Source organism: Pseudochaenichthys georgianus, chromosome 4 (genome assembly GCF_902827115.2).
Source record: "Pseudochaenichthys georgianus chromosome 4, fPseGeo1.2, whole genome shotgun sequence".
Taxonomy (NCBI): Eukaryota; Metazoa; Chordata; class Actinopteri; order Perciformes; family Channichthyidae; genus Pseudochaenichthys; species Pseudochaenichthys georgianus.
Window position 1 is genome coordinate 25759041 of NC_047506.1, and position 25869 is coordinate 25784909.

The window sequence follows — 25869 nt, forward strand, 5'->3', positions numbered from 1 at the left end:
AATCTGAATTTACTTTAAAATAAAAACATCTATATTGATTCTGACACTTCTACATCCAACTCACAGGTGTAACCTTGCTTTGAGAAAAAAGATTATTAATTTAACCCTTTTAGAAGCCTGAGACCTGAAAAACAGGCTCGGGGCTTTATGGTATGCGTACAACTCATAAAACAAGTGATATGACATTTGATGGCTTACTCAATTAAGGCAAACTATATTATGACGTTTTATTGCAGACCCTAATATGACGTCATGACCTACAGACTACACGTTAACATTTTATGGCACACAATTTTTAACATTCTTTTTATGGCATACAAAATAATATTTTTTTATATGACTAATACTCTTATCTTTTTGTTATTACATTCCGTTTTATTACAATTACATTTTAATGACATATTTTGATATTTTTACTATGTGTATGATTTTATGGCACACTTATGACATATTTAGAGCATAAATAGGGTGACGTAATGTATTGTAGATGTACTATACAACTGTGTCATAAAAAAACCATGATAACTTTAAACTTTTAAGACATTTCTATGGCATATTATACTATGACATTTATTTATGCCATATTATTTTATGACTTTTTAGGACATGTTTTTATGACATGCTACTACATTTTAGTTTTTTCCTATATATTATTTTTAATCATAATTTTATGGAATACTGTAGTATCACTTTTGAATGCCAATTATATCCTTTGAAATATAATTGAATTTCTTAAAACAGTGTCGTATGACCTTTTTGGATGTACTATTCTAAAATATTATTTTTGACTTTTACTTTAGTGCATACAATACTAAGAAATTCTTTATGAAATGGTATTATCTTTTTAATACATTTCATTTTTACATTTATTATGGCATACTATACTATAACTTTTTCATTACTTTTTATATGGCACTATATTCAGACTTTACATTACATGTTACGTTGTTAGACGCTTTTATCCAAAGTGTCTAGCCCAGGGACACAGCGACATGCTAACTGCAGTGGGGTTTGAACCAGTGCTCCCCTGATCTGAACACCAACGCACTAGTCCACTGCGCCATACCCTCCCTGACCTTATTTGAAATACTACAACATACTATTCCATTACTTTAAAAAAAAAAAAAAACATTTAAAAAGAACAGTCGCACACCACAGAAGTGTTTCTTAAAAATGTATTTATTTCGTAAATAGAACCGCATCTTCATAAACATAAGCTATAAGACAGATTTACAGACAGGAGGAGGAAGGACACACAGCAACAGATAAACAGAAGAAGATGAAGATGATGGAGCTTCATCAAACCGTCCGGTGCAGCATGGCCGACCAATGAGAGCACAGAGGAAACATGATGGTGTTCTGCCTGAAGCTGAGTCACATGACCTTTTGCAGCACAGAATGGATCGATTTACATTTTAATTTAGATTCCTCTTTTAAGCTTATCCAATTGTGGAAACATTATTTGATTTAAGTCTGCAGTCTGAGTTTTCCAAAGCATCTCCGCACTGACAGCAACTTCTTAGTTCAAAATGTCCGAACATTACCGTTAAAGTTAGAGCCTTCGTAGGGGCCTACTGTTTATGTTAACAATGACTATATATTCAATAGGATCTCTACATGATTGTGTAGATTGGATGTAATAAGACTAACCAGAAGAGACAGATTTCTATTTTCATTTGTTCTTTACTCCTACGATACAAAGCCAATGTGTTCTGAAGCATTTGGTTTTAGACAGAAGATGAACCGCTCTTGATAAGATACCTAATTAAACCTAGAAGGTGCTTCTGATGGATGACCTGATCACCATCTGCAGTCAGACTCCATCAAATATTAAATGACAACTTTTGAATTATGTGTCCGGGTAATCCCCTGCTCTTAGAAATACCCCGGAGGCCTCGTATCCAAACACGGCGTCTCCTTGTGATGAAGCTTCGATGACATCAGTGCTTTGACGCTTTGGAGAATCAGGTTGTGTTTAAGGTCACAATCCATCCTTAAAAAAGACACTTTCTTTCTTCTGCATTAACAGAAGCATAGATGTATCTCTCGTGCCAATATCCATGTGACATGTAATTAAAGGAATCTGTACCTGGATACACAATCAAAATATATATTTTGAAAAATAATTGTATTATTAAATTGATATAATAATAATATTACATATAATAATAATATTACATTTCTGGTGTTTTTTTTTTTTAAATCTTATGGGAAGCATATTTTGCTAATAACTTATTGTTGCTTATTTGTTATAGGATTATAGATTGAATTATCATATTTAGAATAACTTATATCAGGAGTAGAGCACATGGGGGCATCAGAGCTGTCTCTTGCAGGCAGGACTCGTCTTCCCTCACACTCAGGATATCAAAGTCTCTGCTGCATCAACTTTGACCTTTTTCTACTTTCTTTTTGAAAAGGTATTTGAAAAGGCATCTAAGCATACAGAAACAACAATGGGGTTAACTCAGCAGATCCAAGATACATCCCGATTTGAATCCCTTGTATGTGTCTATCTAAATTAAACCTATATGTTTCCCTACGTTCAAACAATACCCACAATGCAACTCAATAGCATATTGTATTTTCTTAGAATTCAGAGAATCGTGCTCCGATAAGAAAACAGACCTTTATGTGTGACATTGCAGCAGAGACATGTATTTGTCCTAATCCAGGCACAGATTACAGGCATCATAGTTTTATCCAGTTAGACATTTTAATAGCAGATATGAATGGATATGTTTAAGAAAAAGAAATAAAACAGGTTTCTGAGTAATGTAACTTAACATTTCCAAGTTTTGTTTTGCTCTTTCATATCATTGACCATAACTAACTTCCTGTTTACTTCAGAATGGCCTTTCAGATCAAACAACACGTAGATCATGTGAGACACTGTGGGAAAGTTGCTGCATTCAGGCCGTGCACAGAACACACACTTCATATTGATATGAGAGAAAAACTCAAACACAGGAAGAAGAAAAGAGTACCGCGATAATAATAAATAGACACTTTCATTGTCAGGTGCGCCTGTCGGAGCAGAAATTATATAACAGGTCAAACAAAGTGTACCATATGGAAATAAACTTCAAAGATATTCAATGATTGACGGACACAAATGATATTTACTTTCTTTTAACAGTAACCGTAGCAACATCCTATGACTGAGGTGTGTACTGGTCGTGTCAAGTTTAAAACGGTTGTCTTGAAACATTTCTACATTTCACTTCTGGAGTCAACTTTTTTTGGAAGAAGAGGTCAAATCATTCATCAAAGAGAAACGTTTGACCTTTGACCTGCTGGCTACATGTGCTGAGGTCCAATAGAGATTGACAACAAGGCCACGTACCGTCCTTACTTCACCCGGCATCGAAACACACCAACACACACATTCACACACTTCATCAACGCAACGGCAAAAAAATGATCCAGATGGTGAGCGATGGGCGATGATTTGAGAAACAACACGAGGTGATTTTTGATATGTGATTCGTGCAAACGCTCTGCTTTTCTTTTCATGATATTTATCTGATATAGCTATTCCTCTGAAACGTAGAGACATTCTTCTGTCTGTCGAGCAGCGGCCCGGAAAAGCATCTCTCCATTAAAGCCGTTTCTGTCTCGCTGAAATAAAAACTGATCCGATGCTCAGGGAATATTTTCAGGCAACTCTAGAGGGAGAAATCGATCCTTTTTGTCTTAAATATTCCGTGAGCATCACGTTCTTTGACGCTGAGATGAAAGAAAAAGGCATGCTGGGGGAACACACATGATCTGCAGTACCTCTTTCGAATCTACCTAGAATATAATTTCTTGAAAATATATGGCTTTTGAAACAGACCCCAGCCGCCGGCCAGCTTCACTGCAACGGGGAAAGCAGCACAATAACAACAGTCTTCCTAACAACGATATACGCTTCTGTACAATCGGGCACAAAAATAAACACTTTTTCTTTCACTCCAGTCCTTTGGTCTTTGGTAGAGATGAATCTCCTCGTAGTATTACAGGAGATCTGTCTGGATAAAACAGAAAGCTACACGACTGGGGAGCTTCTTCCCTTTCCATCTGGGGGAGGGTCCAAGGTGCAGCTCAAACAGGAAGTTGATGTTGATGCAACACAAGCTGCTAGCCCACATCAGCTACCTGGACGATTGTGGCGGCTGGTTTCTATACGCCCCGTCTTGGGTTTATTAGCATGTCCAAACCAGGATAAAGTCCTTAGCTACCGCCTGACGTTAGCTAGCAAAAGTCCAGATGTCCAGAAATCTTTTGAGTCTACAAAGTACGTAAGACTGCTGAGAATGATGAATAAATAGCCCCATGAGAGTTATGTAACTGATCTGAAAGTAGAGATGTCTTTACTTTAAGTAAGGTGTTTCAGATAATGTCGAAGGACCCTATGAGCAGCAGGAATCTGATAACGGTTGCCGCTCAAACGCTGAATGGTCTTCCTACTGGAGAAGCTTCTCAACCTTTCTAGAGTTCAGGTATTACACTACTACAAGCTGAAGCCCTTTGGTTTCACCGCGTTGCGTCCAGCATTGATCTTAAACTGGAGAAGCTTTATGAAATGGTTGCAGGGTAAGGGGTTCGCATAAAAAGGAGCCCCCCCCCCCCCGCTCAAGCTCAGTGTGTCACAGTCAGCCCCCCCGGGGGTCAGCAGTGGGTGACCTCGATGGGCGACAGCGTCAGGATGCTGCGGTCGCTGGAGCAGAAGTTCTCCGTGTCGCTCCAAGACCTGAAACAGGCAGCAGTGAGTGAGGGTTAGGAGAGAGAGTGTGTGAGTGTGTGTGTGTGTGTGTGTGTGGGGGGGGGGGGGGGGGGCGGGACAGGGGGAGCTAACACACTGATTCCTGAAGGTTTGTGATTCTATTCTACACAAGCAGGCGAGCAGAAGCAGAACGTCTGAGGGATGGAGAGTTAGTAATGGGTGGGATGGTGTTAGTGAGGAGTGTCTCAAGTCTCGCCTCGTTTTCTCACACTTCTTAAGGTCTAAGGATAACAAACGCATTCAGATCGTTACATGTAAAGATGTATTTTGGATGAGTGATGTGGAATATTTCTGTTGCGTCCCGCTGCGCTTTACTCTTTGCTTTGCAGAGGATTGGAATCAGATTAAGTGTGTTAACATATAACTTAATCACGTACAGATATCAAGTCCATTGTAATGACAGAATAATAGCTATTCCTTTTCATCAGTTATTTTAAGCTATTAATTGAACTATGAGGAAGGAACCTTGAGAAGTTGGCATTGCACTGCTAATGCTGTTCATTATGACATTTAAACAGCAATAAAGGAACAGAGAAAACATTTCAGGTCACTACAAAAGTTCAGTTTTGATGAAGTTGTTCAGAGACAACTAATTATCCCGTATAACCTTTATGCCTCCAAATTGAACAAGACGAGGGTTAGGGTTCATTGCTGCACAGAAACATGTCATTTCTCTGTACTGTGCATTTTGAAACCTGTTGAGGCGAGACTTGAGATACTCATGGAGACAAATCATCCCAATCATAAAAAAAAATAAAAATGAAGATAAAGCATCAACAACATACTTTCCTCACATGTCCACTCTCATGATAAACTGGGCTAACATCTGATTCTCTGCAGGTGAAAGACACATCCATACTGTGAGCTCAGTCGGGTATCGACTAGAAAAATACGAATCAGACTTTCTCTCGCACAATATTAAACATATATGCATTTAGTACAAAATCTATGATAGCATGTATTATAGAGACACGACATTAGCTTAGCAAGCTGGATCTTCTTTGGAAGATGCACACAAACTCATCCATTTCTAGAGCGATCAAAACATTTCCCCCGCTGAACCCTCGGGCTGGACGAGAAGAGAAAATCCAACATGAGAGGCACAGCTTGCCACTCTGAATCGTAAAGGTCACAACCAACCCACCCCCAGCGTGCTGACTCACATCAGAGGGCCGGGGTCACTGATCAGAGCGTCTCCCCTAAAGCAGCAGAGAGGCGGAGCTTCAACACAGGCCGCTACACCTGATCTCCACATGACTGAAACACCTGAATAGATGTGTAGCTGAACATACAACGAGAGGAGAACTGCACCTGTCCATCCACATCTTCAGATATCTCTTGATTTCTAAATGTCAGCTGCTTAACGTGAATACATTCTCATGACCTTTCATTTGCCGCCGCTCTGTGAGATGAAGACAAGCGGTTTAAGACCTGGGAAACGGGTCCACCCAGGGACTTTAAATAGGCCGATGACTCAAAGTGCTCTGACTGGAGGCTCTCCCCACGTGCTACATCACCAGCTCTCTTTCTACCAGGTCAACCTCAAACATCTCAGGGCTGAAAGCATCTTTGTTCCCCGGGTTACGGCTGAACAAAGCACAAGAAACACTTTTGGAGTTCAGCCAGTGGGAACATGAAGCCGAGAAAAGACCAAAACAGGCAGATTTTTTACAAGGTGAAGCTCACGAGGGACGTTAAACAGTACATGAATAAATTATCTGGAAGGTCGAACATTATTATGCAGATTTAAACACAGAAGGACAGGCAGACAGGAGGAGTGTGTTACATACAGGTTTACAGTGTATACAAGGTACCAAAGGCAACAGCAACCCCCATGCAACAAGACAGAGTCTGGGTATTCTTGTTTTGTAGCCAGTATAGTGGACAAGACAGGTGGAGTTATATACTGTCTTTAATCCTGTGGAGAAGAACACTCCACCCACCTGGAACAGCCCTGGGTATCAAACAAGCGTACCCCCAAAAGGCCTCTTTTCAGAAGCACATATGGCTTCAGGATCCAGTAGAAAAAGACAAATAGTAACAGTAAGTAGCAAAGAACAAAAGACTCTCAGACTACATTTCCCAGCAGCCTCTCTGGTTAAGGATCTCCCTGTTATAGGAGAAGCAGATGTCTGCAGAGACGTTAGAAAGCAGCTGAGTTTTTATCTGTATATATTGTTTCAAATGATGGTGCATTCAGTTCTGGTTCAAAACAGATAAATAAAAGTTGTATGAAACACCAAGTAGGATGTTTTATTTCTGTTGGTTTAGTATGTATAGTTGTATTGTGGATAGAAGCCTGCTTATTGTATTTAAATGCTTTCAACAAAGTTTCTTTATTTCAAGTACCTGGATGTTTAAAGGTCACATGTCATGGTCCTTTCTACTGATCATACCATTGTTGAGGGATATTACAATAGGAAAATACTGTGCAATTTTCCAAACTCACATTGTTTCGCATACAGCATCTTTGTAAACTACGTGCATTCACTCTCTCCACTAAACGGCTCGTTGGAGCTCTTGCCCCCCTCCCTGTGAGCCCAGTGTGCTCCGATTGACCAATCCACAGTCTTCCTCACACACACACGCAGCTCAGCTGATGTCTCCTCCGGGCTGCTGCTGATAACAGATAGTTGCGATCGCGGCGAAATTCTCTCTGCAGACCCATTCTCACAGCGTTTATCAACCTTTTTCTTCTCAATATCAAGCCACACTTATTGTTTTCACTTCGGCTGAGACTTTGTGTGTGCTCGGGGTGATTCACAACGTCCGATTGTTTCACGTTGTGAATCACGCTGAGCTCCGTGGAGGTGTGATTTCCTTGTTTAGCGATACACAGCGAAACACAGCCAAACTCACCCTGAGCACACACACAGTCTCAGCCGAAGTAAAAACAATAAGTGTGGCTTGATATTGAGAAGAAAAAGGTTGATAAACGCTGTGAGAATGGGTCTGCAGAGAGAATTTCGCCGCGATCCCAACTGTCTGTTATCAGCCTGCAGCCAGGGAGGAGAGATCAGCTGACCTGCGTGTGTGTGAGGAAGTCCGTGGATTGGTCAATTTGGACCAATCAGCGGGGGCTTAACGTAACGGCTCCGCGGACTTAACGTAACGGCTCCACGGATTGGTCCATTTCGTTCCGGTTACAACATGACGTCCTGATGTACCCGGAAGAATCAAATGGATGGTGACGTTTCACCAACGAGGCGTTTTGGGGAGTTCTTCTCTGTGTTAGAGTTTTACTCGCTACAGGGTGTACTTTGAGGGTTTTGACTCTGCACACCGTTTACATGCATAAAAACCTTCATAACACACAAGGGGACGGGCAATAACCGGAAAAGCATGACATGTCACCTTTAAGAAGCCTTTCTGGAATTGCTAATCGTAAAGCCCTCCTTTTTTCTACATTCGAAGGTACGGATAAAATCAGTTTGACATGGCGATGAAAAAGCTCTTTGACTCCTGACGTCTGCTCGTGCTTGACGCCTCTAGCCATGATTCAGCGTTGCAACAACAGGCAGCGAGCAGCCAGCTACAGTTTGGCTTCCAATACATAACAGATATATACGTTTTGTCTTACATATGTTTGTAAATATGCTTATTATATGTTCCTTCCAGTCATTTAGTATGTTGTATAGGACTGGGTGTATATATGTTCCCTTTCCCCTAACGGCCCGTCCACACAGCGGCGTGCGCTGACGCTTGCCGGCGGGCGTGTCTGAAACTCGACCAACAACCAATCACATGAATCTCCCGCCCCTGACACACAAGCAGCGGTTTGATTGGCTAGAGCTTGTACTGGCATATGATTCGATTGGCTGACGCGTCAAAAGTTGAACATTGCTCAACTTTTGCAGCGAGCCACGCCAGCTACGCTCCACGTCGCTTCCCACGATGCATTTCGGCTAAAAGTGACGTCACCCCATTCAAAGTGAATGGGGAAGCGTCAACGCACGCCGCTGTGTGGACGGGCCGTAAGGCAGTTTCCTAGCATTAAGGCCAAATCTGGGCAAGCTTGTCTTTTCCAGTTTTATTTCCTCAAACCGAGACGAAAAAGGAACGCAAAGATTGGGTGAGGAGGTGAGGAGGTGAGGGAAGGAGAAAAGGGAATCAAATTCAGATCCAACTTGTCTTTGATTTGTCACTGAGTTTACTGTATACCGCAGTCCACATTGCCTGCTGTTGGAAGAATTCAACTGGCTGCTTCGTGCCACGGTCACAAAACAAATCAATCATTCCCACAGGAAGAAATTCCTCTAAATTGAATCGTGCATTTAGTGGCAATCTGACCCTGGAGCGATTGGGAAGCGTTTCCTTTCTTTCAGCGAAGTGACCCTGACTGAAATCGATTATTTCACGGAGCATATCCCACCCACCTCTGTCTGAAGAATAAAGAAGGGTAGAAATATTCAAATGTACGACTTGTGTTACGCTCCTGACCGGGTGAATCAATGTTAAAAATCATCAGATCAGAAGATGGTAATTCATTTCTCACAGGGCGTTATTTTGATTACAAAGAGATGTTACATCCCATCATTCCATGTCTCTAATATGAGATGTATCTCCCAGGCTAAAGTGAGGCAGAGCACAGAACCTGCAGGTTGCTGTCCAGAGGGGCTGAAGGGAGGAACATGACCTGCATGCTATCACTAACCTGAACAGACACACAGTGATGAACCACAAACATGCATGCCTCTGAGCGGCCACAGCAAAGCTCTCACACCCCAACACCAAGAAGAATGCTACATCTTCATTACTGATGTGATCGATACCCAGAGTCCCCAGCTGTTTGGAGAGTATTGATTGCTCAGCAGAAAGGGCCGATCGGGTCGATTAATCCATGACCGCACTGAGTCACTGCGATTCAGACAAAGTGACAATAACACTGAAACTGCAGATCGGGCAGCCCGGCAAACTGTGAACGCAGCGCACTCGTCTTTAAAGCTGCGCGAGGCAAGAGCTTTTTATGAACAGAACAACAAGTTATAGATGTTTCATCATCGCAAAGTGGAGCTGCAGCAGAGAAAGACATGATCTGCTCTTGGTGAGAGCTCCCTTCTTGCAGTCAACTGACATCATGTTTCATTGCTTTCACCCCTCAGAAATGCCAGGCCACCATAATGCAAAATTGCAGCTTGAAAGTCCAAAAAACCCGCCGCTTACTGTGTGAAGCACTTCCATATCTCTGTTTATATAGTTCAAGGACTGAAATGTGCACACGCAACATTTGACGTTTGGATAAGAAACGATTCAGCTAGTCATTATCCGGCCTCTTCTAAAAATGGTGAGGCCCTCCAATGAATAACAACGTAAAACAAGCAAGTCAACTTAATTACTGACATATAGACAATGGTGCGATCTGTTAAAGTGCATTAAGGAGTAGGCAGTTCTACAAAAAGAAACTGGCTAATCAGGCCACACCTCTGACTTAAAGGAAGTACTGATCAGAATCAAAGCAGACAGACACAGTGTGTACATGGTTATGACATAGAGACGGGCTAATCTCTGCCCTGTCCTAATGTAGAGGCTAAGACAGGACAGGGTACAGTGTGTTATTGAGACCTGTTGGATGCATGTATATCGAACCAGGTCTCCAAATTCTGCTTCTGCCAAACAAGGAAAGGATGGCCTTTTCAATGTGTTCAGTCATTGGTCTCTATGATCTATTTGGTTACAATGTGAACTGTTACATTTATGATGATGCACTGTGGACATTACACCGTTCTGACTTTTAAAATAAAAGTGACTCAACACTCTTAACATTGACTTTGATGTAAATAAGAACATCCTTACAGCTGATGGCTTGATCCACACACCTTTCTCCTGGTTAGGTCGTTGTCCACAAGTCACACCCTAAAACCAGTCTCTTTTAAACCCTGCTCCACCACAGTTGTACGCCTAACCTGCAACGGATCTGAACAAGAAAGCCTTACAGTAGGTGTCGCCATATTAAGGACTAAAACACTCAGGACTCCAGCCCGAATGTTTGATCATCAGGGTTCATAATCACAGTTTGTGGCTGTCGTCCTCCCCACCTGTTGCTGCGGCTGGATGCGTGGGAGTGGCTGGCGCTGGCCTGGCACTGCCCGGTCATTTGCTCCAGGAGGGAGGCCAGGCGGGAACAGCCGCTCTGCCCATGTTGGTAGCAGCACAGGGACTCCACACAGCTGAGGGCCGGGGGGGCTGATAGAGACTGGAGGGGGGGGAGAAAGAGCAGGGTTAGGAGGTTGGAAGAAGATAAAAAGCAAAAGAGAAGGAAGGAGGGAGGAAAAGAAGAAATGAATACCAACACTGTACAGTTACCGGTCACATTGTGACAGGGTGATTGATGACTGTAGGATGACGTAGTACATGCTGCCACAGGAAGAGTGATGGGCGGGGGAAACGCTGAACGCATGCTCCACAAGTGGTTGAAAAGTCGCAAATAAACACATAAATCATAAAAGCGAAGACAGACAAAACAAAGTAGAATACTTTGGTCCTCTGAATTGTTAACACATTGAATTGAAGTCTTTTATGTTCTGAAAGCCCCAGAGCTATCACATCCTATCATTGTGCTTTATACAAGAAGATTATCTTGATATACTTGAAATTCAGTGCAAACATATGTTCCGTGTTAACTTGGATGTTGAATTACACCTCCAAGAAACCCTCCCTGTATACATGAGTCATTATGCATCAGTGTTGCATTGGGAGACAAAGCTGAATGAAGTGGCTGCCGGTGAACCTGCAGGGTCACGCGGCTCTGTTCTGCCGACTCAGCCCCCGAGAGACAGGCCGTGTGAGGAGAGGAGAGAAAGAGTGAAGAGCAGAGAGTGTGAGGTTACACTCCTGAAGTTTGCATCCTGTACACTCCTCTTATACAACCTCAGACTAACTGAAGTGACCTAGATGGTGCCATTAATCAGCTTTATTAACCCTTCTATTGTCTTCGTTCCCCCCCCTTACTTTGGTGTCCTGTTTTAACTGCTATTACATTAACACAAAAACCATTCATCATCACCAAATGTCATTTAACAGCCTTTCAAACTGTACATATTGTATCAGACTACTGGCATACATGAACAACTGCAGTAAATATACAAAGAATAGACACTGAACATGTATTGCGTGTGCCAGGTGTGATCCATGTGGGGGGAGGGGCACATAAGAGCGGGACATGTGTCAAATTGTTCTGCGTGTGTGTTTGTGTGTGCCAGGTGTGATTCACAAGGGGGATTGGGCACATAAGGAGGGACACACACATGTGTGTGTGTGAATGTGTGTGTGTGTGTGTGTGTGTGTGTTTTATCTGATCCGGATGGTTACGGATTCCTTTTCTTTATGGCGGTCATTTTTGACCGGGAACACCATGGGTGTTACAAAGTTCACTAAATCATCCAAAATGTAATGAAAGTGGTGATCAGCAATTGTATATGTTCTAATCTCTACTGTGAAGGATATCATAAAGCCTTAATGCAATCGAATGTAAAACAAAAAAGTTATGATTGATGAAAGTAGTAAATCGGTCAGATTTGACCCGAAGACAACAGGAGGGTTAAAATCCTTAGAAACAATCACTATGTGGAGTTATTTCCAAAATGTGCTCATGTAGAAAATCTTCTGGACATATTTAGTCATGTAGCTACGCATTAAGCATTCAGCTAGGAGCGAGTGTCTCCTGTGATACAGTTTAAAGTGCCTTTTGTATTCCACTGTGTTTTGAATTGTTGCGACTCTGCAGCAGAAATTGGAGACGGTGTTGGCATCAAACCAAACTTCTGCTTCTTGGCTGGCAATACAAACACAAACAGGATGATGTGATTTATTCTGGCAAGGTCAGGTGCCCCTGGATAATAAATGCAGGGTTTTTTCCATCTGAACATATTGCTTTTCCTCGCTCTGAGAAACGGAATCAGATTTGTTCCTATAACTGACACAACAGCCACCACTTGAGTTGTAGAATGAGGTTTTCTGAAACACACATTGGGTCCAAACCGCAGCGAAGCCACAGCCGTGGAGGAAAGTCTTTCCTAGAGTAGTGTAAAGTATATCTGTTGGTTAAATGTACTTTTATTAACCCTAAAATGACTGATTTACCTAGTATTAATCCATCAATTGACTTTATATTTGAAGTAGCATCAGTTTAAAAGGGCTTCTACTGTTTCTCAGAAGCATCAGCAGGCAGAGTTGAGATAATTGGGTTTTGAGTGGTCGTCATGTTAATAAAAATGCTGTTTAGGAGAGAGATAAACAAGAAAGTAGTTGAATGTAAGGTCATAAGTAATGTTTCTGAGCAATTGTTTGGTGGAAGTAATGTTTTGTTCTAGAGACGGAGCAGCAATATGATTCCTAGAGTAAAAGATCCGACCAAACCTTTGATAAACAGTGTCTGTAAACCGACTGCTTGAACTGAGGGTTTTGTTGTGAAACAGCCAAGGCCTCAGTGACAGCTCTCGTGGTGACATCATCCGCTGGCTGATTTACTATATTAGCTATAGAGTTCAGCTAAAGTCCATTTCTTTTTGCACAACCCTAATACAGGAGTTTGTTTAACCAACTGAGAAAACAACATCATTTTGGTGACTGCAAATGTAATAATCTATGTTTTAATATTAAATATGATGTGGAGAAAACAAAACACTAAAAGTCCAAAATTGAACAACAGCAACTTTAAAAATCATACTTAAAAGGGGTTATACGAGATATCAAACACTTACAGGCACACGTAATATACTGAGGCTTCAATATGAAGTATTAGTATGTGGGGATTAGATGGTTGAACAAATATACAGCGAAGCATGCCAACAGCATTCTCTCTCTTTAAACTCTGATCCCAGATCTGATCAACTACAGTGAGGGGTGAATTGAGGTCTTACTCTTAACAGTGAAGGATGGGGACAATCATGGTTGGATGAGGATGAGATAATTCATGGAAGGGTATGTGTGGGAGAGGATGGGCCCATTGATACAGGAAGTGAGACTAAAGGATATACAGGAACAGTATTTGTGACATATGAAATAAAGGGCAGTGCAGGTGCAGCTTTGGGGGAATGACTGGAGGTGCAGGTAGTTTTCACCCAATATAATGTACATATGTGGTGACTGCAGCCGTTTGGCGTTGGTTGGTCCTCGGGGGAAGCCATAATGCTTGGACAGTGACAGGGGGACAATGGTAGTGAAGTATGGTACTACCTAGGGGAGCAGGGGTCTGGGCCGGGGGCAGCAGGGGGAGGATAGGCAGCTAGCAGGTGCCAATTGTCCTCCCCTGGGCTCCGCTGGGCTTTAACAGGGTCATATTCTGGGCCGACTGAACCCTCACCCTCTTCCATCTGAAGGACACAAGATGCTTACAGTGAGCCCCCTGGCTGGTCAGACATCAGTCAGCCAGGTGGGCTGCTGGTAGTTCAGACACAGAAACATGACCAGTGAAGCAAAACTAACCATCACACTGCTGCAATAGTATCCACAGGTCATGTGGTCCCATGTTAAGGCTCGATTCAGGTGAAGTAATGGGATAACGCCTCTCTTCAGATACTGTAGGGCTGCAACCATTGAGTTTTAGATCATCAACAGAGTGGAGCAGTGACGAGTCCTAAAACCCGGAAGTGAGTTAGCATTGTACCACTACCGGTTCCCTCGTCTCAGGGTCAATGGGATTTTGACCTGTTTGATAAATGCAAGTTATGTTCAGCCGGATAATCTCCACATGTCTACCCAACTTTTATAATTTTCTAATCATAAATCTAAACTCCAGAAGCAAAAGGCCAACGTTATGCTATAAACAAACTACAGCTGAGTACGGCAGGGTCGCACGACTTCAACGTCACGCCAACTTAAGATCGATATTAAAAAATACAGATTGTAAATGGTACAAGTTGAAGCGTTTGTTTTAACAGTTTGCAGGAGTGCAGGTACTTGCTTTCAGAACAGGGCAAACTGATTTAGCGGGAGTGTTTACGTGTTCGGCGTAATGACGTACAAAGTCCTCGACAACTTCTGTAGTCCTATTCAGCCACTCGGTAACAACCATCGTAAACACTTCAAAAATCCCCAGTGGGGTCACTGCTGATGTTTTTAATGTAGTAGAACAAACCGTGATCCGTCTCTTAAACGTGTATCAACCACAGACCTTGATTCCAGCTATTTTCCAAAATCCTATGGAGAAATCCCATTGACTCCGAGACGAGGGAACCGGTAGTGGTACAATGCTAACTCATTTCCGGGTTTTAGGACTCGTCACTGCACCACTCTATGTATCTGTCAAACTATTTTTCTCAATTAATCGTTTGGTATAACATATATCAAATAATAGTGTACATTTCCAATGCAAAAGAAGATAATGTCTTTAAATGTCTTGTCAATTTAAAACCCAACGATATTCAGTTATATTTCAGTTAGAGGCTGAAAAAAACAGCATTTTGGCAACTTAAACAACGAATCATTTATCCAAATGGTGATTTTTCTGTCATTCTAAACGATAAGTCAATTCATTTATTGCAGCTACTTTTAAACGCAATTATTGAAATGGGAAAAATGATATGATTATTAGAATTTTATCTTAAAAGTAATTTTCATTTGGGCAATATTGGAAATTATTTCACTATGTTTCATTTAGTTTTGTAAATGTATTTGAGTTAATACGAGACTAAATGACTGGATACATTGCAGTGCTGCTTATTTACCAACCAGTGAGTAACAGTAAGTAACAGTCAGTCGGCAAGTCAGTCCTACAGCGAGCTCGGATACACTAACACATGCAGTATATAGAGACCAAATCAATGCTGGTCCTGTTGTTAACGCCCTTCACAAGTGACCTCTCCAACTATTTAAAGTATTAGAGTTGAGAGCACATTTTTTGCCTTACAAGGCAAATAAGAACCGCTGCTTCCTGTGGTTTGAAACACGACACCAATGAGCACCCCGGGTCTTATTCCCCTGATACAGACCTGGACCTCATCCTAATTGGCACTGTGAGGTTATCATAAATCACTGCTGGAGAAAAGGTCTTTCAGAAGGGCTGAGTGGATGTGATGAAGTCACTGGAGGAGGGCTTTAACTCTCACAAAAGCAGAGACAAGTGAACACGGAGAGAAGCTGCAGGCGTGAGAAAGATGTCTCGAGGGAAACACATTCTTCCAGTGGAGATAAGAGCACATTTATTAGCATCCAAACCAATTAACCTGCTGCTGAATCCATCAGAGCTACAGAGAAGGCAACCAACGGAGAACCCAGGAGAGCCATCCGGGTTCTACTGCGATTACCTCTCTCTGATCTAATTAAGAAAAACAAAAGACTCCGATAGATGGTGGTACTATTGCTACAGAGCTGGACAGGCGCTTTACACAGCACACACACATAAATACATGCTTTGGAACCCAGTAAGAGCATCTTGTGAAGAGATAAATGACTTGAACTGAGGAAATGGGATCTCTTTTGCATAACGTGCTCTGTGCTCTCCCTTCCCATCGAGCACTTATGATCAGTCAGCCTGCAGTTTGTTTCTGCTCATTGCCTCGGAAAGGGGACGGCATGGCTTATATTGGGTGTGACTTGGAATATACACTCATTTGCCAGTGTTTCAGATTCACCTCTCCTAAACTACTGCAAGTTATACTACTTATGTGAAGCTACCAAAAGTTCAGTTTCAGCAAATACACCTTTGCAGACATAGGATTTATCTTCAGGACTGCATCCGTGTTCCAATGTTTTACACTGGTGACTGAATGTAATGTTAACAACTTTAAACATACAACTAGGCTAGTATGTTGTTATAAATCCAGAGTAGCATTCTCAAGCTAGTGCTACAAACCATCAGTGGTAACATGCCACAGCTGTAAGGCTAAAGATATGCGTGCAGAAAACATGAAAACAAATACATAAACTTTATCAACACAAGCACTGCCGAATTGGGGTTATTCTCAGTGTCAGTAAATATTCAGATCAAATGCTTGGCCTATAAAATGTCAGAAAAGCCAATATTTCATGTTTGTTTTATCTCACCAGCAGTCTAAAACAAAAGGATGCCAAGCTTATAAATAAACTATACATTTCTTATGTCCAGACAGTGTTGTCCAATATCAAGATTCTTTGGAGGGCTTTAGGTCTTTTCTCCTCACCAAAGAGAACTAACACTATTGTAAGCGTTTGCCTTGCAATCGGTCTCCAAGGAAGCATGCTATGACAGCACAAGATCTTCAAGTCATGAGCCTAAAACGGTTGTGATAATAACACAGCAGTTTATCACGCTTATTATTGGAAAGTATTATGCTGCTGCCCAAGTCAGCTCAGACCAGTCCAAGAGTCTGTCATGCAGCTGGAGAGGGGGGTCAGTTTGTGCAGGTGGTCTGCAGAAAACATGCAGGTGGACTGAATTCTCTGGAGAGAAGGTTGTATCAAGTGGGAAACCGTGCTCAGGTGTTTATTCACTTTGTCAAACGGACGGACCATGCTGTAGATTAAAGGGAAGGTGTGATGGGCTGCACCATGCGACTTTAGGATATGGAACTGTGTGGCGTACCATACTGTGTTTGTACGACACGCCCAGGAGCTCATGATCAGGTGCTCTGATCAGGTGCTCTGATCAGGGACTGGTGCAGATGCAGGAAGTCACATTCAGAATGACCCTAAATAGTCCAGGTACAACAACAACATTGCTATTACACTTTATCGAGTGCTAGGGCGGAGTCAAACTTAACCCAATTACATCATTCATTCCCGCTCTCATTCCTCTGTATGTTCATGCAGTGGGGGTGTAATGACAGGACCATGCTTTCATGGGCAGGAGTGGGGGATGTCTCAGAACACATTCTTTATTTCAGCCTGTCACTAAAATGCAACACATGCAGCAGCTGAAATGCTTTATGTCACATTTTTGGCAATACATCCTACCCAGAAAGCCCCTACATAATGTATACCCCCTCCTCATCCTAATGACGGAGAATGCTGATTGGCCTGTTCAGGGCATGCAGTCACAGATATAACAGAAAGCAACTGTTCCAACATTACAGCACACGTCTCTGCAGTGCATGTGCTGTGTTAGGAACAGGCTTCAGTGGGACTCAATCAGGTCCAGACCAGGGAGGAAGAACATTTACGATTGGCCTGATTGATCAAAAGCAGGAGCGCTTGTTACATAAAGCAATGTTTCACATTTCACTTTCGGGTTCCAAGACAAAGAGTGTCTTTCCCTTCTCAAAATACATTCATACTGTACATTTTATTTGAACCTAATGTTGAGCTTTGCATCAATCAATCATCTTTTTTTTGTATGTATATTTTTTACTTTACTTTTGATTAATGGCAACTCAACAAAAATAATGTCAAGAAACATCATGTAAGGTTTTTGCATTAGTGGTGACAAAGATTGGTGTGGAACATGCTTTTTTTCTTGTGTCTATCATAGTCATCTAATACAATTATCATACTGATTTTATACATTTAATCATCAAAACGTTGCAAATAAGAGGCCCTGTGGTAGTTTCTTAAAGTGCTATAATATTTGAAAATCATATATATTCAAACTAATGAAGAGAGATCACATTTAGAAGGAGCAGCATCTCTACAGGGAAAATGGACAAACCACTAATGCTGACTGACTATTAACAGATATACAGTCGCATCCCAAAAGCGTCTTGTATAGAAACACTGCTTCTGATAAAGCACTCCTGCTTAACTTCTTTTATTTGAATTGATTTCTGGATGTATTTTAAGCCCAGGTCTGAATCAGTCTTGTGTCCTCTACCTAATTTTGCCCAGCTGGCTCTTGGCTCTGGAGAGCGGCTGCAGAGCGATGAAGTCATCACCTATCGCCACACGGTTGGTATACATCTTCACCGGGAGCACACACAGAGAGGATAGGAGGAAGAATACACACAGACACACAGAGAGGTTAGATAGCAAGGTCTCACAGACACACACACACGGTTTAGAGTGTACCACTTTCAGAATCACACACACGCATATATTTAGGGACAAACAGGACAAAGGTTAGAGCGGAAACACCACAGAGGATTGGAATAGGCAGCTCCTGAGAAACAAGACAAGAGTTTGGAAAGGAAGAAGGAATAATATAAAACATAAACAGTCTCCAGCTGGACGAATCAATACAATAACAGCATGGGTCTGCTGAGAGGTGACCATGCACGCTGTGTGTGTGTGCGTTGGATTAAAGTCATGCGGTGTGTTGTCATGTGCAACCAAACACCATGCTGTTCCTGTAAAGAAACGGGTAACTCATGACCACGGAGGCGGAGAAAAATATGAACTGTTGGAACAAAGTGACACAGAAAATACTTCCTCTGTGTCTACAATCTGAGTTACCTTGATATTTTACTTTATGTTCTCCCTCTCAGGCTCTTATCACATTACAGGAAATATCATTTCAGTTTTTTGCGATACAAGTAGGAGGGAGTATTAAATCTAACAGTGCGTACAGTAGAAGACAGCTTAACTACTGCAATGTGTTTGTCCTGTTCCATTTCATTACTTTGAATTAGTTTTACTTTGGAGCATGTGGAGCGAAAATGAAAAGCCCATAACTACAGATATATATAAAAAAAACTTTAGGATTATTTTACTACTGTGGTATTGAGCTGGCTAGCCTCAAATTGTTCCCATCCATCCATCCATCCATCTTCTCCCGCTTATCCGTGGTCGGGTCGCGGGGGTAGCAGTTCCAGCAGAGAGCCCCAAACTTTCTTTTCCCTGGCGACATCAACCAGCTCTGACTGGGGGATCCCAAGGCGCTCCCAGGCCAGCGAAGAGATATAATCCCTCCACCTGGTCCTAGGTCTACCCCTTGGTCTCTTCCCAGCTGGACGTGCCTGGAACACCTCCCTAGGGAGGCGCCCAGGTGGCATCCTAACTAGGTGCCCGAACCACCTCAACTGGCTTCTTTCGACGCGAAGGAGGAGCGGCTCAACTCCGAGTCCCTCCCTGATGACCGAACTTCTCACCTTATCCCTGAGGGAGACACCAGCCACCCGGCGGAGGAAACCCATCTCGGCCGCTTGTATCCGCGATCTCGTTCTTTCGGTCATGACCCATCCTTCATGACCATAGGTGAGGGTAGGAACGAAAATGGCCCGGTAGACAGAGAGCTTGTTCCCATTGATTGCAATTCATATCTTATCTTTAAATTATAATCTTATATCTGACTTTTTTCTCTCATTTTGACTTTTGAATCACGATTTGGCCTGACAAAAAGGTCATCTGGGCTTGATCACTTAACCACTTTAAGCTAAAAACAATCCAGGTTTGTAAATGTAGGCTACCTACACACTAAAATATCCAAAACTCAACTTCTAATGAGAGCAGAGATAAACAAAGACAACATCTTCCATTCCCAGAGTCGGAGTAGACACAGGAGAAATGCAGGATAGTTCAAGAAGTTTCCCTGGAAAACGTTTAAACAGTGAGTAGAGAGAACTGCTGTGACGTACAGTGACTAAGGTGCTCCTTGGAGTCCGGCCAGCTGGGTGCAGGGCGTGTGAAACACTGGGACACCTCGGAGGAAATGAGCAGATCAACCCTGGAAGAGCCTCTTTAATGTGCAGCCAATTAGAAATGGAACCTTTCCTCTGTACCCAGTAGAACCCACTTTAGCAGATGGGCTGGACTTCCTTACAAAGGTTCCCAGAAAACAACCTGTAAAAGTCCTCTTTCTGCCCCTCCCCCCCATTTTACCTGACTCTTCTGTGTGCTGGTAGGCTGCAGATGTCGGTAGAACACCTTCTTCACCACATCGGGGAGGAGGCAAGTTATGACGATGATGACGATGGCGAACCAGGCAGAGCCGCTGGACAGAAGCTGCACGAATACAAAGTACATGTCCTGCGTGTGGAGGAAGGGCCTGGAGGGAGGGGAGGGGACACAATGGTTACATAGTGCAGAAAAAAAGATGGAAACTTTTGTACACACAGAGCAGAGACCCTGTGAGCTTGAATGTGAAAGTTCATCTACTTCAGAAAGAAAAACATAGACTCTGTAAGGAACCTTTTCTTACCAGATGATGCCTCCATAGAAGAGGGAGAAGATGAAGTAGAAGGCAATTGAACCCCACGTCACAAAATGGTTCATCCATGTCCAGAACTGAGTTTCTAAAGCAAGCTGTTATTACACAAATACACATACACGAACAAGCACATACAGGAGGGGGAGGAAATGAAAAGAATGCGTAAAACACTGACACGGGGACAGTTAAGGCATCACTAAACCACAGCATCCGTCTCTGTGCAGTAAGAAAAACCTTGACCTCGACCTGTGACAAATAATTTCCTGTTAATGACCATGGACATCATCGTTATACTTTAAAACATGCTGTCGTTTGTTCACCGTGGCGATATAAGTGTTTCCATATGGACTCAAACATGCTACACAGCTCTCAGTTCACCCCCAGAGTGACAAGCTATACTAATATTACACTGTCATTATACAACACAAATATCATGAATATTTACAGCTGAAAATAAAAAAGTATGTAACTATAGTAAGTAAGGTTATGAAAATAAAGTAAAATGATAATGTGATATCATAACAAACTAACAAATAGCAATGTGAAAGAGAGTGAGCATAGCATTGGCTGTAATGTACCTTTAATGTGACTGTGATGACCATGACCGTGAAGACCAACATTCCAAATGTCCAGTTCCCAAACATCTATAAAACAAACACTGAACTGTTAATGAAACTATCAACAGTATCGCACTTTGGCAATAGAACAGAGGAATACTGGATATGTTTACATGCATGGACCCAGTTAATAACAACATAACAATATGCATGGTCGACCTGTTGTATGCAATATTTATACTTTACAATTTCTTCTTCCTGTTGTGTGTTGTTCCTTTTTACCTCAGCAGTATTAAATAAGTACTAGTTCGCCAATCATTCAAATGTAAAAATATAACATTTTGTTAGCATTTCATTGCAAGAAATCCAAGTGGCTGTATTTGACATTAACCACTTATTTTACTTGGATTGATCATATTAAAACCAGTAATCTGGATCGAGGTTGGGGGTCAGGACAGGTGAGACGGTGAAAGGGTTGTGCTTTGGTTGTGGAATAGAAGAAATCAGACTCAGTTAAAAAGCTGATTGGTTTTATGATGCCTTCAATAAAGGCCTGGACTCCTACCATGTCACCTCTGCCACTAGCTCCACCGCCTGCTATGAGAACCACTTTGAGAGCTGTGGGGAGCATTGTTGTGTTACCAGGCATTTCAGGACCGCTCTGGAGTCTGAACACTCAAAAGTAATAGTGAGAGGAATAAGGTGCAGCCAAACAAACACAATTCATGACCCCTTACAGGAATATTGTTCTAGTTCATTATATCATTAAAAAAAAACATGCAGAATTGTTTACAAAAGTCCTTAAAAACTCGGCTCTGTGGAGCACATTTGTTAATAAAATGACTTTTGTTTTATGATCTATTTACATATTTACTGTAACCATCACCAGCTATTAATTCATGACAGTACTGGTAACACTTTTGATAAACTTTGCACCTTGTCTAGATTTGTAATAATCAAGAACGAAATGACCCTGATTTTTTTAGATTTAAACCATACAAATGTTATTGTATGCAAATGATCGTATCTGTTTGACTACTGTATGTAAGGGCTAAACATTTAACCCATTAAAAGTAAGGCGTACTGTACATAGATACAATCTGCACTGTTCGTACAAATGACTTCGACCTGCACTCGCATCTGCACACTGACATGAAAATATATTTAACAATCCAAACTCAAATATGTATGTATGTATCATTAAAATGATCAACGTTTTCCTTGTTACTTATATACTGTTATTTGTAATTGTATTATCCTTGTGTGAATCTGTACTGTCGTGTTTTTCACTCTCACTCTGTTGCTGCTTTAAAGGTCCCATGTCATGCTTTTCCAGTTATTACCCGTCCCCTTGTGTGTTATGAAGGTTTTTCTGCATGTAAACGGTCTGCAAAGTCAAAAACCCTCAAAGTACACCCTGTAGCGAGTAAAACTCTAACACAGAAAAGACCTGTCTATGCTGCCCCAGAACGCCTCGTTGGAGATTTTTCTTTTTCCATTTTTTCCTTCCTGGTCTAAGTGACGTAACGACATCCAAATGGACCAATTGGTCTGTGGAGCTCCTCACACACCAGGATCCCTTGGCGTCACTATCAAATGCAGTGGGGGGACCTTTAGCGTCGATTTTCAACTATCAGGGAGTCCCATTGACTTGCATAGAGCTCCCTGAACGTTGGTAATAGACGAGTTGGGATCGCAGAGAACACTCACTCAGCCTTATCTTTTCTCAGGCTGTGAGTGTGTGTGTGTGTGTGTGTGTGTGTGTGTGTGTGTGTGTGTGTGTGTGTGTGTGTGTGTGTGTGTGTGTGTGTGTGTGTGTGTGTGTGTGTGTGTGTGTGTGTGTGTGTGTGTGTGTGTGTGTGTGTGTGTGTGTGTGTGTGTGTGTGTGTGTGTGTGTGTGTGTGTGTGTGTGTGTGTGTGTGTGTGTGTGTGTGTGTGTGTGTGTGTGTGTGCTCAGGCTGAGTTCCGCGCTGTCTCGCTGGAACCAGGAAACGACACCAGTAACCCAGCTCACACTGTCCTCTCCTCGATCCTCAAAGGGCGGAGCAGCGAGCCCCGCAACGTCCCGCCAACACGGCACCCAGACCCCACGCAGCATTCTCATCTGTTTGTCCTTACTGGTGTCATTTTCTGGTTGCTAACAAACGCCATTGTAAAACATAAACACTGATGTTCCGCTGTAACGGTGGTGGACTCATCAGAACAGAGTGGGCGAGCTGACCAATCAGAGCACAGTGGGCTCACAGGGAGGGGGGGGGCAGGAGCTCCAACAAGGCGTGTAGGACAGAGAGTGAATACATGTACTATATAGAGATGCTGAATGAGAAACCAATGTGAGTTTGGAAAATTGAACAATGTAAATCTTTTCTAGTATAGCTCAACAATGGAATTATGATCAGTAGAAATGGCCATGTCATGGGACCTTTAACTCCTGAATTTCCCCATGGGGATTAATAAAGGTACACGACACAATTCTAGGATATATAACTATACAAGCAAACACTTGAAGCCTGTGGTCTGTATGTTTAAAGGCAATGATATATTCATGTGTGGATCTATTGGCCTTTTGTTGTATGTAAATGTAGTTGTCTATGCAGTAGTAGTAGATTTTTTTAAGTAAAAGTTTAAATTCATGCAGGTTACTAAAACTATATTTTAAGCAAAATGCACATGCCACTGCATGTTTTCTAACTTCCATCATACTGCTCATTTCAATATTTAAAACAAAGTATAGGTATGAAAAATCATAATTTTCTACATCATCATTAGCAAGACAACAATATGTTTAGGAATCATGCTGATAGTCCTCTCATTACCCCCCCAGGAAGACATGCATTCAACTGTAGAGCAGACTCTTACCAGCTGCCTGTTAGCTCGCAAGATCTGAAGACATGCACAGCGTGAAGGTAGAAGGAAAAAAGAGAAATCAACGAAAGATAGAAGAAAAAGACAAGCGAGTGAGAGCTAAAGGAGTGAATGCTTTCTGAAATACCAAACTTTAGAGAGAGAGACGGACGGACGGCAAAGTAAAATGGAAGGAAATTGATTTAGTGATAAACCAGAGACACAGAAGATATGAAAAGAAGAAAAGGTGAAATTAGTAGATATACTGACATACATGCTAGCACAGATATAGAGACAAACAGTGTACAAGGTGGTTACCAAAAAAAGACAGAATGAAGAAGAGACAGATGAAAAAAAAACTAGATTAAGAGAAGGATTGACTGAAGAAATACCTTCAGGCAACCAGCTCCATCAATAACAATAACTCATCATAACATGGATACACACATTTCTTTCAAATCTACCAATCATTTCCTACAGCAACCATTCTGATAAAGTAAGCAGGACAATTCATTTTCTAAGGATTTTACTATAAACACACACTCAACAACCATACACACAGACACACACAGACTAGATCACCTGTCCATTGCCCATGAGTGTGGTGTCATCTCCCATCAGTATGTAGGATCCGAAGAAGAAGATGAAGGCGTGACAGAAGCCCAACAGAGTCCAGTACAGGAACGTCCGGAAAGACAGCAGGGAGTTCTTGCTGATGTCCCTGTAGGATACAGAAATAGTTTTTTGTTTTCTGAGAAGAGATATATTGCATCATATCTGTTGTGTTTCACTGTGCTGTATACATTATTATGTTGACGTTTAAAGAGTGATATAAGAAACTAGGCCAGAGCAAGCTACCTGATTCTGGTGCATGGGCGTGACATAAAAACCGCATACCACAGATAGTATTATTCTGCTTCTGGGAATAATACCCTGGCTAGTATGTTGTCATAATTGCTTAGCAACATGGTCACAGAAGAACACCTCCACCAACATGACGCTTGTTACAAATTAAAAGTAACAAAGTAAAATGGATAAAAACCTCAGACAAAATGAAAACATTTAAGATTAACTCGAAAAACATGTGCTAAGTGACATGCAGGGGTTTGTTAAGAGGTCAATGACTTGGAAAAAACTAGCTCACATCAGGCTGTGACATATTTTAGTGGGAATGCTGATACAGCATTCCAACTATCTGTTATGCTACGCACAAAATTCTTTATTATTCCGCCGGGTTATTTTGCACCTCTTCTTCTCCCACATTCCACATCGCAGAAACTCCGTTCACACATCAAAACGTTCAGCTCGGTCGGGAATCGATGGCTATTACTTTTCTTATTCATAACTTTCATAATTCCAGAGATACATCCCATAATTCATCACATTTTTAACGTGGAAGTCAATGGAGAAACTCTTCAGACTTGAACAATCTTCATGGAACTTCAACTGCTAACTGGTCCTTCATACTTTCACTCAGAAACCTCATTCCAACTTTAAAATGTTACACATCTTTCTGACATTATTCGTGTAACACAACTTTTAAAATCTGATTCGTACTTTTAAAGATATTAAACATTGTTCAGACCTTGGTAAAGAGGCCTTCTTCAGATTTTAGAGAGCGTGATGTCACAGCTAGAGTGGAGGACAGATTTAATTTTGCCATCATATCTTTTTTTTTTTTTAAACCTGCCATAATTCCCAAACCC

General features: G+C 41.8%; 1 protein-coding gene across 1 annotated transcript in view; it reads right to left on the reverse strand.

Moving 5' to 3' along the window:
* Window positions 1-1161: 1161 nt before the first annotated feature.
* atp11b (ATPase phospholipid transporting 11B) overlaps window positions 1162-25869 on the reverse strand; it is a 59948-nt gene continuing 35240 nt past the window's right edge. Inside the window, 7 exon segments of the mRNA XM_034081975.2 lie at window positions 1162-4735; window positions 10804-10853; window positions 10856-10961; window positions 20435-20600; window positions 20754-20857; window positions 21341-21406; window positions 24746-24884. Of these exon segments, the coding sequence (XP_033937866.2) occupies window positions 4496-4735; window positions 10804-10853; window positions 10856-10961; window positions 20435-20600; window positions 20754-20857; window positions 21341-21406; window positions 24746-24884 (871 nt within the window). The 3' untranslated portion in view covers window positions 1162-4495.